Source organism: Drosophila kikkawai, chromosome 2L, assembly GCF_030179895.1.
Source record: "Drosophila kikkawai strain 14028-0561.14 chromosome 2L, DkikHiC1v2, whole genome shotgun sequence".
In the NCBI taxonomy this organism is placed as follows: Eukaryota; Metazoa; Arthropoda; class Insecta; order Diptera; family Drosophilidae; genus Drosophila; species Drosophila kikkawai.
This window is the reverse complement of record NC_091728.1, coordinates 11,657,851-11,671,645: the sequence shown is the minus strand read 5'-3', so window position 1 is coordinate 11,671,645 and position 13,795 is coordinate 11,657,851. Positions and strand designations below refer to the sequence as shown.

Here is a 13,795-nt window from a genome sequence, read left to right as displayed (position 1 = left end):
AAAAATTCCTTTCAGCCTTCCCTACTTCTCACTTGGGCCCAAAACATTGTCATGTAAAATTAAAATTTATGGCTAATTTGTGTGGGTGAACGTAACTTTGTTACCCGACCGTTTTCCTTCGGTGCCCTCAAGTGGGAAAGCCGTAAATTTCCTTCATTTGCCTGGGCGACTTTTCAATGGAAATGTGGAAAAGTGGAAGAGGCAGGAGTGGGAGAGCCTAAGCCCCGACGACGGCGAGGGCGTGACTTCTGCTGGAAAAGAACCCTTCGAAATGCGGTGATAAAACCTTAACGGCGCAACCATAAAATCGAATAAAAACAAATTGGTAATTTCTGGAATTGTTTTGGCATATATATGTGTATATATACGTGTATATATTTGTATATCATGTTTTAATCTCTCATATATAAACGGTAAATTGTCGAAATGCTAAACATGTATAGAATATGCTTCATAAATATGTATGTTAGGTGTTTGTTAAAACTTACGTATACGGTACAACTAAGTCTATTGATAAATATCACTATATTTGATTTCGGCATTCGGGCTTTATCTAGATGTGGTGGATATTAGGGAAAAACTCTGTGTTCTATGGACTTATAAACTTAGATATAGGTTCCTAAAGAGCTGAATATGTTAACTATATGTACAGATGATGGGGCAGCTAAAGTTTAAACAAATGCGAGTAAGCTACAGGACTTATTTTTTTGGGTAAAGACCTCCACGCAACCGGTTGCACTCTTCAGAAGAGCGTAACCCCTTCGGATCTACGACATCCTAGACATAGCGTGTGATTTGTGAATAGAATTCGGAGAGGCAAGACTGCAGCTGGGCAAAGGTTGGTCGCTCGCCAGGTAGAAGGGCCCAACAATAGGCCATGATGGTGAACCTTTAACGAGATAAAAGATAATCCAATTAGTAAGGCCTCATCGAACAAGATCTTTGCTATACCAATACTTACAGCTCGTCGGGGCAGTTGAAGGGCTGGGCCAGACGGTAGCCATCTTTTAGGTAGTGCTCCATCTCGAAGGGATCCACCTCGGCGTAGGGCTGCTTGGCTGAGGTGCACAGCTCCCACATCAGCACCCCGAAGGCCCACGAGTCGCTAGCCTCGGAGAACTGCTTATGCTGCAGTGCCTCAAGCGACATCCACTTCACCGGCCGGTTCTCACTGTCCCCCAGGCAGTTGTAGTCCGAGGGAAAGAGGTCGCGCGACAACGAGCTGTCCGACAGCTTCACGCGCAGCTGATCGTCGATGCTGGAAGATAAAGCGATAATGAAATTAATCGGGTTTTTGGGGTATAAAATTAAAGATTTTAATGTTTCCTCGATCTTCTAAATTTACACCCTTTGCCACACTAAGAAATATAATAAATAATAATAAAACAAACTAACAAAACCCCAAACGGGAAAGCAACTACTGCACCAAATAAAGAATTGTAAAGTATCTTGAATGAATGGAAATATTTAAAACAAAAGTACTATAATGTTATAAAGGGGTTCTTTGTATTATTTAAAATATAAAATTTATCAAACTAGTTTAAGATTTATGTTAAAAATTAAACTCTTTATCGTAAACAAACTCTTGATTGCAAAATTCTCTAAATAAAACGCTTTCCTAAACGAATATATAATTCTCTGGAAATAAATCCGATATAGAACTGATCATAAATTTTGATTAACCTACAAGGCTGAGCACGAGTGAATATTTATAAAAGATTCAATGTTTATAAATACGTAGCTAGCTCGGAGCAGTGTTTATTCTACCGCATTCTTGTGTATATACAATATATGCTGTCCTATGTAGCTTTATCATATATATTGAGCTATAATTCTACTTACACACAGTTCCTGGTGGCTATGTCCTTGTGTACCACTCCGTGGCTGTGCAGATGATCCAGGGCCATGGACAGCTGCGAGGCCATCATCACAATCTGAATGGTGGTCACTGTGCGGGCGCAGGCCGGATCGAGCAGGAAGAGCTTCAGATTGCGAGTGTTATTCAGGGCGGGATAGAGGACGAAGGGCGTGGTGTGGTCCTCAATGGAGACGCCCAGGACGGAGAGGATTCCGGGATGCGAGGCGCCATACAGCAGCATTCCCTCTTGGAGCAGAAGGAGCACCTGCATCTGGCTGGCATGCTGGGCCACTGTCTTTACTATGACATCCTGGTTTTCGTTGTAGGTGCCGCGATACACGCGCCCGAAGGTTCCCTCCTGTAGTAAACTAGACAGTCGCACCCGGCAACGCTCTACGGTCAGCTCAGAGATGCGCCTATGCAACTCTTCCGGATGTTGCTGCTCCACGGACACGGGCACCTTGCGCGGCAGGGAGGAACCATGTACCGGGGCTATGATCGAGGGCGTCATGTAAGCCGCTGAGCCCATGGAAGACTGGCAGGGTGGGTGGGTGTTCAGTCTCTGGAAACTGGACGTCCTCATGGGCTGTCCCCCATGCTGGTGGTGTTGCCTCTTGTTGGCCGCACCCCTGATGCAGTATGCAATCATCAGGAGACAGCACACCGATCCCATGGCCACGGACACACCCACTACCAGGGTGATCAAGCCAGTGGGCGGCAACATCACAGTCTCAAGCAGCTGAGGATCGTCCACATCCTCCGAGGGATCCTCGGCGCTGTCATTCACAAGACAAATCTTCTTGCGTCGAAACACCAGATGAGTCACATTGTTCAGTGACCGATTCAACACCACCTCCAGGCTGACAGTGACGTCCACCTCGGCGGCTTTCAGTCCGGTGCACTTGAGGGCAATGGCCCAGGTCTGGATGCTGGTGGGGATCTCACCGCTGTGCGACACATTGATCGCCGGCCGTGGTAGCACCTCCAGATCCGAGCTGACCACGTTGATGCTGTAGGGCAATCCACGTCCCGCCAGCGACTGCCAGGTGAAGCTGATGTCCCTGACATTCGCCGGAACGGGTACAATAAAGTTCAAAGCATAGTTGTTGATGAGTCCCTCGCGGACGTAGTAGACTTCAGCCGAGACACCTGAAAAATATTAAGGATAGAAGGATTAATAAAATAATTAAAATAATTAGGAAACAATATATAAAAATATTTTATATTAAATCACACACTTTCTGTTCTCTTAGAAGCCCTTAAAATGCTCACTTTACCTCATGGTATCTCAAATACTTCTAAAATCCTACTTCCAAACTTGGCTTGTGTATATTTCCCCTTCGGCCCATCACCTGTGCTAGTTGATAAAACAAACTCATCGACTACTTTGCATGTAAATCTCCCCGAATGCACTCAGCGCAATGAGTTTTTCCCGAGAGATTTATCTTGAGGCTTGTTTGCTTAACCCGATCCGCAGACAGTCGCCGGCAACAGTTTTATATAAATAAACAAACCAAGAACAAGCGCTCGAGTTTGGGGGATTCCTTGGAAATATTCTCGAGTTTATCGCCAGTTGTATCTGTATCTAAATCTGTCCCTTGGAAATCTATGTGGAACACGAGAGCACGAACTGGATTTAGGGAGTAGCAACTGCAAACACACGAGTCCCCGATCCCCGAGGTTGGCAAAACAAGAACGAGGTAGGGCCAACACACAATTTGATCCCTGGGCTTCGATTGCCTGTCTGGAATGGTTGCGGTTTGACCCGGGCCGGTTCCAGTTAATGAAACATCTTCGACAGAGTTTTTATTTATGTTTGTCTTTCTTTTTTTTTCGGAGATTCTGGAGATGTCTGGCCGCGATTGCCAACTCATTTGGTTTGTTATGACGTCTTATGCTAATGATAATGATGCCAGGCCAGCAGGTAGCTCATATGGGTTCATCCCTCGTTCCTAACGAGGCTTCCGCGGACCACACACAGACCGCACGCCAATTGAACTCGTTGTGTGTGACTCGGCCCTCGTTGCCCAATTTTACATTTCCAGCTCGGTGCCCAGTGCATTCAACTTTTCCCCCAAGGAAGCCCCTCCATATATACGAGAACCGACAGCCTTTGGCAAACTCCCGGCCCAGGAAATAATTTACGAAAATCGCTGGAACACCCGACGGAACGTGGCGCGCACTTCCTTTGACAACTGGCAATAACAATAAAAATCAGCGAGCTTGTAGGTAGACAGACCCACAGACAGCAGCGTCCCAGACGCCAGCGTGGATATAGAAATAGACGGAGGCAGGCACTCCCGGCCAATGGCTCAACTGGGTGGCGTATAAATTGTGTCAGACACGCGGGTATATGCACATGCACTCGCAAAAATAGACACACAAAGTGTGGTCTAGGTAATATAAACGTTCTGGTATCAACTCTTCACAGTAACTTGTGAAAATTTACACATCTTAGGGACTAAATCTAAAATTACTTTGAAACACGTGAATAAAAAGCGATATTTTAAATGGGTAAGAAATATCTTAATGAAAATATTAATTTATTTTTCAGCAATGCAAAAACTTGATCAACTTTTGAATAAAAATGTAAGATATGTAGACAATAGATAGAGCTTAATTTCCCTCGAATTTTCCCAAGTGCAGGCCCTGAAGTCTCGACTTTCCAGCAGAAGTTGCCGACTTCCCCTGCAATGTGCAACATGTTGCACGTTGCTGTTGCACTGTGACGCTGTTGTTGCTGCGACCACGGCAAATTCCTCGGCAGGGTTTTAAAAATAGCGCCCATGACTTAATCAAATGCAACGCGTCCTATCCCTTTCCCCACCTCGCAATTTCCCTGCAGGGCTGCAGGAGCAGCTCCTCAGACACACGCTTCCATTGACCCTTTTCACCGAGGCTGAGATTCGGAGAGACATCTCGGGATGGCCAGGAGTTCACAGGTTCATGTGAAAGTTGCCGCTCTATTGCATTTTTACGAGGAGCAGGGCCTGGGAGCTGGGATGGGCTTTGGTGGGGCCCGTGTCTTGGAGTGGATTCGCTGTCGTCTACCTCATGTCACGAGCAAATGTCACTTGCATGTGCCCAACGCGGGTCGCCTCTTGAACTTTTTTAACCTTTTTGTGCTAGTATTATCCTCGTGTTCATAACTGGCTCCTTTTTTAGCATTGCACAAAGAGAAAATCCCAGCAAAAATGGTGAAAATACGTAAAAGAAACTCATAATTTTATAGATTAGAAAATATAATTCTGACATGAATTAAATTCCAGACTCTTATTAAAAATTTCCAGCTTGTAAATGATTGATGGGATTACTGGAGGCCTTTTATACTGCGCGGACTGATAATCCAAAATTTTCTCTAATAGAAATTTCCCAAATTGAAAAATTTCAGTGATATCTTCTGCTGTGTGGGCGTGCCTGCGACTAGGATCTGCTGGAGGATGTGGGGCTGGAGGTGGCGTCGGGAGTCTCCCATATCGTATGTCGAATTTTTCGGAGCGTGCAGTCATGACGCTGTCGCAGCGACTATTTTTTGCGACTTTTTAATAGCTTGCTACTGCTCAGAGTCACAGTCGTGACCATTGTTTCAATGCCGCCAGGAGCGGCGGAGGAGGCAGGAGCGGCCTGACAGAACTGCCGAACAACTGGACGGAGACACTCGCACACCGAAATAAAAAAACACAACCAAAATGTCTGCGGTTCGGTTTCCAGTTTCGTGTAATTAGCGTTGCAATTCGTGAAGTGCTTTCCGCTGTGCCGATTTCCTATGCTGATTTTTCCCCTCCACCCAAAGACTTGAAACAAAGACCAGCTAAAAAAATTAGAGTTTTCACTGGGGTCACTCTCTGGGGTCAGTGGATTGGTAGCGACCATCTCATAACTTCAGCTCTTCTGTGCTGGGAGTGGTGCTTCATGTGGGAAACCATCCGGGTGAAGTTCTTCAAAGTAATCGGGATTATAGTTTTTGTTGTACTAAGAACTTAGTTAGGGTTTTATATAATGGTAATGAAAGAACCTCCCACCAAAAGTACTAGCTAGTTTATCTCCTTAGAAAAATGGTTGTTTTACACCTTTCTTATCCTCCCTTAAAAGGAATTTAATTTAAAAAGTTTTTGCTGTCAAACTAATAGGTCTTTCGGATAATAAATGAAGAGAATTCCGTAGATAGACCTCTGGTTATTTATGTATAAACAAAGCCTGGGAGACGGATAATTTATGAAAACTACTGGCAAAGCAACACCTTCGATTTACTGTCCTGTTCCATCATCAGCTCGCAACGCTCGTTCTCCATTATCTCGGTTGACAAATATCCCAGGCTCAGCCTGGGACTACAAGCAATTTTGCTTAAGCAAACAGAGTGGTACGTGGGCCAGATGGACAGCCCGGGAATCGCTGGCGTCTTTTATCTTGTCCCGTCCTCTGGCCCGGCAAACAAAAATTGCAATAGATGATAAATGATGGTGAGCAACTGAGCGACTCCATCTGCACCGTAACCGCATTGAACTTTTGCAGCCTCCCCCCCGTGTCTGCAACCCCGAAGCCAGCCAATATTCTGGGGCTTCCGCCGTCTAATGGCTAATATGTCACTTTGGCTGCATTGGCTTGCGGAATCTGCCCCGGGTCCGGGTCTGGGTCCTTTGTGCAGTTTTGTGGCCAAATCGAAAAATAAATAAAACAAATGATCGGCGCCTGCCGGGAACCGCCTCCACGCCGTCAACCCCCTTCAAAGCCCCCGGCTTATCACGCACAACAATCTCGCTTACAAGCTCCGGGCACCACCCCCAAACGCCGCCCACCACATGTCAACATTTAACATGTTTTTGAGCCATGTCTCCACCAGCAGAGCCCCGAAACCCTGGAGACCCCGGAACCATCGTGAACCCCACTCGCATCCGTATCTCTGTGCGAATCGTTTCTTAGTTGCCTCACGTCGTTATGATAAATGACGCTCCTTTTGTTTTGTTTTGCCTAATATATATATATTTTTTTTTTTTTTGCTTGCTCGGATGGTTTTTTCTAGCCGCCGGCTCATCGTTCTCGTTTTCGGCTTTTGATTGTAACAAATTTGTGCCGGCAAAATTAGCCATCTCTTCAGGCCGCAAGCTCTGGCAAACGCCAGCGATCCAGAGATTTGGCACAGTTAGCGCTGTGATTTTGTTTTCCCTTTTCGGGGGTTCTGGAAATTAGCTCGAATTAATCATTCAAATTTTCAGAGTTGACGTTTTCCAAACAACTTGGCCGGCTGACAAAAGGCTGAGAGCGGCCGGCTTATTGTAACAGGCAGAATCAATAGTAATTAACCTTAATCGTTATTCATTTTTTGTCAGTTTTCTGTTGTCTTTCGAGTGTTGAGTGGAGAGAAAAGAGGACAGCCCCCTAGAAATATATATATAATGGAGGATGATGCGGGTCAAGACTGATGGCATATGAAGATAATTGAGCTTCGAGAGGTTGCAGCTGCCAAGAAACTGGTTGTTTTGAAATTAACCATTTTCAATAACTTAAAGTATCTTAAAGAAACAAAAGTATCTCCGTTGAAAGAGGAAAGAAAGAAAGAAAATATTTTAAAAGTTGTCAGTTGCTAAGCAAATTGAATTGTTTTCTTTACTTTATTGAAGATAATTTAAGGTATCTCAAAATAGGACTATTTAAGAAAATTAGAATAAATAGAAAATAAATGTAATCCTTCAATGAACCAAAACACCAAAATTCAACACCATTTCCCCTAAATTTCCTTAAAGCAAACCCGACATGCATATCCATGAAATAGATAGGCATCTCTCTCGAGATTCGTATCTAGAAGATGCCACTGTATCTGCCAGTTAGCCATGCCATCTATCCTAATACTTCAGAGCCGTATCACGAATTTTTCCATTGTGGGAATGTCAGTGGAATCGTGTTAGCGGCACATGCATCTCACGGATACCCGTACTACACGCCTAGTTAGCGATGCATCTAGATGCTCCCGCGTTACTTTCCACGAACAAGCCGAATGCCTGTTTTTGTTCCAATGGGCATCATCCGCGCCACCCCTTTCGATACTTTCCATGTAACTTTCTGCAATGCAAAACTCCCACAGCGCATAACCCAAATAAACAGCGAACGACTCAATAAACACAGCTCCGCGACAACAAAGGCCACATATGCACGCACTGCATCTACATGTGCATCTTTGCAGTTGCCCAAAGCTGCCACGCCCCCTTAGAGGCGCCCACATGTCATAGTGACATGGAAATAAACTCAGTTGCAGCCCCAACTTCAGGCAGGAGAGAAAATTTTTTTAGTTTGAATTATTAAATATTACATTAAAATCTTCAACAAGAAATTAATAATAGAATGCGAATTGCAACTGTTGACTTGAGGATATTTCTAATTATTTGTATATTTTTCATTCTGTTTCAGTAAATATTTGGTATTATTTTCTTTCAGTGTTGAGAAAAAGCAAAACGGGCTTCATTGATGGCGCTTGTTGTTGTTTAATGTAAATATGATTATTCTTTTTTCGCCATACTATGCATGCATATTGTGCAGCTTGTACTTTATATATGCACCATATATTGTACGGGGAGCACAAGCTGGCAAACAATGGCTGATATTTATTATTGACATGCCCCCCTCTTGCTGCCTGCGCCCTTCTTGTGGCAGCCCCCGGCGGGGTTATCAGAGTTGTCAGTTGCCAGTGATAACCACAGTCGCCGTCGCCGTCAGCCCCTCAGTAAGCCTTTGACGAGCATCGTTTATTTGCGGGGAAATTCTGCAGTTCTGCTGTTATTGCCTGCAATCGGTTTATGCGATTTTCATTTGTTTAAATGCCGCTTTTTTGTCAATAGTTTTGCTGGTAATGGAAATGGCTTTAAGCCCGGGCTTAGCCAAGTTTATGGCGGTTTACAGTCACCAGACACATGAACCCATAAAATAAGTATGCAAATTGCCTCTGAGCCTCCCATCTGGCGCTGCCTTGTTCCACGAACCAGGCCTAATCAAATCGCAGTTCCCAAAGCGGCACTCGGGATCGAAAAAAGAGCGTAATGAAATTCGAGAAGAGAGATCTTGTTTGGTTTGGGAGACACTTTATGACCCGCCAAGTGCCCATCAATTCGTAATCGATAGCCCTGCGAGGCCGCACGATCAGTGACCGCATTAAAAATAGATTGAAAATCAAATCGAAATATTGAACTTGATGCCCAGACACGAACTTTTGGGACTGGGCCATAAGTCACGTACGACCAGATAAAGATCTCCGAAGATCGTGGACCGTGGCAGCCCTCTGCGGAAGTGATCCCAGAACAGCGTGATAAAGTGAGGCCGAAGTAGATAATGGATTTGATGATCAGTTCCCATCAGAAATTAGTTGGAGTTAAGAAAGTTTTAAATATTTAAGATCAATTTGGAACAAACTAAGATAAATAATATATAATACTTAAAGAAAATGAAGACAAAATAAACTAAATTCTGAACTATCATGTTAAAGTTTTAACGATATTAAGACATCGTTACAAATCTAGATCTAGCCAAGTGAACAAAGTTTCCTGTCCCCTTTCGCGATCACTAATTGAACAGATAAGATCTGGCGACGAGGCAGCTGTGTCAACTCCTTCGGATAGCACTTTTTACGATCTGTCAGGTGAGCTGTTAACACTAGCACGTCGTATAGCAAAAAGTGCCACGATCAGGTCCATAAACTCTTGTCGCAGCCGGTCTTGGTCTTGGTTTCCCTCGTTTTTCTTTCGTCGTTCGTGGGGGACAGCTTCATTAGCTAATGGCCACTTCATTATGTGCGGCATAGAGAGCCAGGCGAAAGGCGAAGCTGGACCATAAATTGGCAACACCAATTAAAATATAGATCATGCCCGCTGATCATATCATATGCCACATGTATCTATGTAGCAGGCGTACGCAAACCGTTAAGAGAAGCTCAGGCTAATGTCGGAGGATCGGTGGCGTTTCTCGGAAGGCTTTTAGCACGACCAGGAGGAGATGCCTTCCCTGACTTTGCTGTTGTTCGCTCGCAATTATCGGATGGCCAGATCTCGGAAAGGCAGCCAAGAACAAGCCATAAACCGGAGAAGCGCGCAAATGTCTCGACGGCTAACAAAACACGAGAGATACAGATGCGAGAGGAAAATATAAAAACAAGCTGAACGGAGAACGTGGAGCGGGGGATAAACGAGATACAGGCCGGCGGCTTGTTACGGGCATCCGACAGATACAACAGCTTCGACGGTTAGGTGCTAAAAGTTGCCACAGTAGCGGCGTGTCGTGTGTATCTTCGAGATACTCGTACTTTGGCAGCTTGTTTGCGGTGTAAGCCGCTTAGCCGCGGCTCACTTCAAATAACAAAAGCCATCAATATGTTTCCCGATACCTATGCAAATATGAAAATATTTAAATTGGCCTAAACAAAAGCGGCCCGCGAGCTCTCAATTCATTTAACACAGTTGGTGGTAATTCTAACACATCCAAACGCTAACGTTTTCCCCGCATACCGAGGGTATCTGTGGCTAATTTATGGCCCAAAGCGTTGTGAGCCAATCGATCATTTGAAAGGGGGGCGTTTTTAGCGATTTTAGCACATTCTTTTTCGGCTCGAGAGTGTGAAAATCGTGCCGAAGCTCCTAATCTGACCTCTTCCCCTGTTGGGGCCTTAATTGCAGCTTCATTAGACGGCGACAAACAGTAAAATTAAATCAAAGCACCCTAAAACTGCTGGCAATAAAAAGTAGAGAAAAAGAAAATTCCCAAGCGTCAATAAAGGGCCATAAAACGTACCAGAATGAGGGAAAAAATAAGAAAACTGTAGCATGGGGCAATAAAATTAAATTTAAATAATGCACTTTTCGGCTATTTAAAATGTAGCGCGTGTCACAGCAGCAAAAAGGTCGTTAAAAGTCTTCTGGGTGCCGGTTTTCTTTCCGAGGAATATGATTGGAATTGAAATGGGGAATAAGGTGGGGGAGCTGTACGATATTATTATGATCCGATCACTTGTGGATCGCGAGCCCAACCCAACGGTCCCCCGGATCGTATTTCATGTGGCTGTCAGAGATGCCACGAACTCTTTATGACTCTCTATATGACTCAAAGTTTTTTAGCATTGAACTTTTGCCGGGACCCCTTGTGGCGATGATAACAAGAAGAAACAAAAGGAGAAAAACCAAACTTGTGTGATCATCGGCGGGGCTATAAATTAAGCGTAAATGCAAATGAATTTCATAAAGCCGGGGCGCAATGGAACAGACTCCTAGCCACCCTGTACCGTAACCCCATTTTTCCGCACACAAATCAAATGCAAATTATGCAGCTTAATTGATTTATGACTGGAGAAGTACAAAGCCCTTGCGCCATTCCTCATGGCTGCAGTCTTTATCCTACGCCAGTCTGCAAAACTTTTCAGCTTTGTCTTAATTACCCCTCAGATGTTAAAATTGCTTGCAAGTTGCAACATTCTGCGGCCCACGGTCGCTTTCAATCTGCCGCACATTCTGCATACTTGATTTCACGCCCCCGAAATTCGCAAATCTCCAATCCGGAATGCATACGCAAAATTATGCGCATCGTCATTGTCGTCGTTGGCGGATCTGCTCCCACACACATGGTTAGGAAAAGTGGGAAAACTTCGATTTGCAGCAAAAAAAAAAGAAACTGCATTGTGGGGGCAGAGACTAGCAGACTTGTCATGCAAAAGACTGCCAAATACGAAGACAGTGGGCTCTGTCAGAAGAGGTGGCGATGATGGAAAGCATGAACAGTGGGCATGTTTGGTAGTAGATTCTTAGTCTGAAATCTAATGTTTCTGCGTAAGTGAACTTGTATTATCAATTTAAAGTTTACTTTTGCCAACAAAATGTATTCCACCCCACTGTGCAGCTTCTGTATGCCTCCCCACCACCCCATCATATTCTTCTGCTCCTTCGACGTCTTCCTCTTCCTGCTCCTTCGTATTCTCGCAGTCACGTTTTGGCTGCGCCTTTTGTTGTTTTTGTTTTTCTGTTTCTGGTGTTGTTGTCGCCTTCGCGTTGTCATCTCGTTTGCATGTCTATCTCTGTCTCAGCCACCCCCACCCACCTCGCTATCTGTCTCGCTTCGCGCAGCATGTTCTCAAGCTTTTTTGTTGTTTCTGTTTTGGTTTTCGTTGTTGTTTTTGGGTGCCAAGGAATTTGGGTTCCAAGAAATATTCAAAAATATTCCCCCAAACAGTGAAATAAATTTAATGTGCTGTTGTATGTGTGTATTTGCTGCATTTCTTGTGTCTTTTGCTCTTCTCTGTGCCTCCTCTTCTTTAATTTCATCCTCGTTTTACGAAGCGTAAAATTCCCTAACGAAGCAAACGAAAGTTAGTTCCCGGTTGCTGTTTTTGTTGTTTTCGTTGTTTTTGCCGTTGCGGGATGTTTGTTTATTTGTTTTACTGTTTAACAACACCTGCGGCATGGCGAGGCGTTGGCGGGGGCATCTAAATTAAGCCAAAAGCAAACAAATAAACATAATTTTTAAGGGAAGCCAATATTTTTACAGTGCGCTTTTTAACTGAAAGATATGAATGGAAAACTTCAAGTTATGTATCTCCAAAATTGGTTGACACACTAATTTCGTTCAACTGTTGTTTTTGCCTGCGAAGTGCGTGGGTGACGGAGACGGCAAAAGAGAGAGATAGGTGTAGGGGAGAAATCAATAACAAAGGGCGCGACCCGAATATGGGGAAGATAAACAAAACGAAAAACGATGAAGGAACACAAAGTAGGTGAAAAGGGGGGAGACTCACCCAATAATCGCATCACTTCCACGGGATTCAGGAAAACATTCAGGTGTCCCGCGACGCCGCTGCCCGAGCGCAGCAGCAGCGCTGCCAGCGTCAGCAGAGACAGCAACAGTGTTTTGCGGCTCATATTCGCTGTTTTTCCAGCGGATTCCATCTGGATTGATGCAATTTTCGCGCTTTCTTTGCTTTCTATCACACACCGCAATTCGTAAACAATATCTGCGGACGACCAGCACAAAAGCAAACGGCAAACAAGACACAGGGAGAGAGCGGTCAGAGAGAGAACGAGAGAGCGCGAGTGCGAGTGCGACGGCGTCGTTAGCACCAAAGTGGCAGCAAAAACATGATTTAAGCGGGAAAAACCATCACAAATTCGTTTAAATTTAGCACATTGTTTAGAAAATCACACTCTACTATTTGTCAACTATGTTTTCACGTTTTTCCTTACGATTTTCACTTATGCCCGACCGTTTTCATTGCCGACGCGCTGAAATTTCTCAACATCTTCGACCGAGTGAATGTGCGACAAGAGTAAAAAAAATTTCGAGATACAGGCAGAGTAAAACAAACTTTGAGATACAGGCCGATTCGCGTTCGGCTGAGAGACCCGAACGCACTTCGGGTCGAGTCTCTTTGCTAGATACAGATACATATTAACAGCTGTTCAGGCAAAATGCGCTCTCGGATGACTTGGGCTCTCTTAGGCTCTCTTACCCCTTTCGATGAACAATATTGTTTTACAGGCCTTGGCCAGATCGCTGTTAAGGAAAAAGACCGGATTTAGGAAAACAAATCAGGAGATTAAAGCAACAAAATTCTAATTATTTCAGAACATGGACATTTTAGATTAAGAAAATTTATTAGAAAACTGAGACTCATTCTTGAACAAGATTAAAAGAATCAAATAAACAATAAAATAATAAAGTTTAGATATTAGTAGCTGGTTTAAGCAAGAATCTTCTTAAATAAAAGTGTAAAATTAAGCAAGGATTTTGAAACAGGATCAGACTTCGACAACAGTGAACAGGAAACTTCAAATTCCGATACTAATAAAAAACAGGGAGATTCAGATACAAAATGAACAGATACAAATTTTTGATTCGAATTTTTTGGCATCTAGCAAAATCCTAATTCCATTGGAAAAAATCTAAGAAAAAAGCTGATTTTAGTGGGAAAATAGC

At 44.0% G+C, this 13,795-nt stretch overlaps 1 protein-coding gene across 1 annotated transcript; it reads right to left on the bottom strand.

Moving 5' to 3' along the window:
• Positions 1–329: 329 nt before the first annotated feature.
• dnt (tyrosine-protein kinase Dnt) lies at positions 330–13,129 on the bottom strand. The gene is made up of 4 exons (XM_017178390.2): positions 12,618–13,129; positions 1,843–3,007; positions 962–1,258; positions 330–889 (listed from the first exon to the last, which is right to left on the bottom strand). The coding sequence occupies exons 1-4, from the start codon at positions 12,766–12,768 to the stop codon at positions 778–780; spliced, it is 1,725 nt and encodes a 574-aa protein (XP_017033879.1). The 5' UTR covers positions 12,769–13,129; the 3' UTR covers positions 330–777.
• Positions 13,130–13,795: the final 666 nt, after the last annotated feature.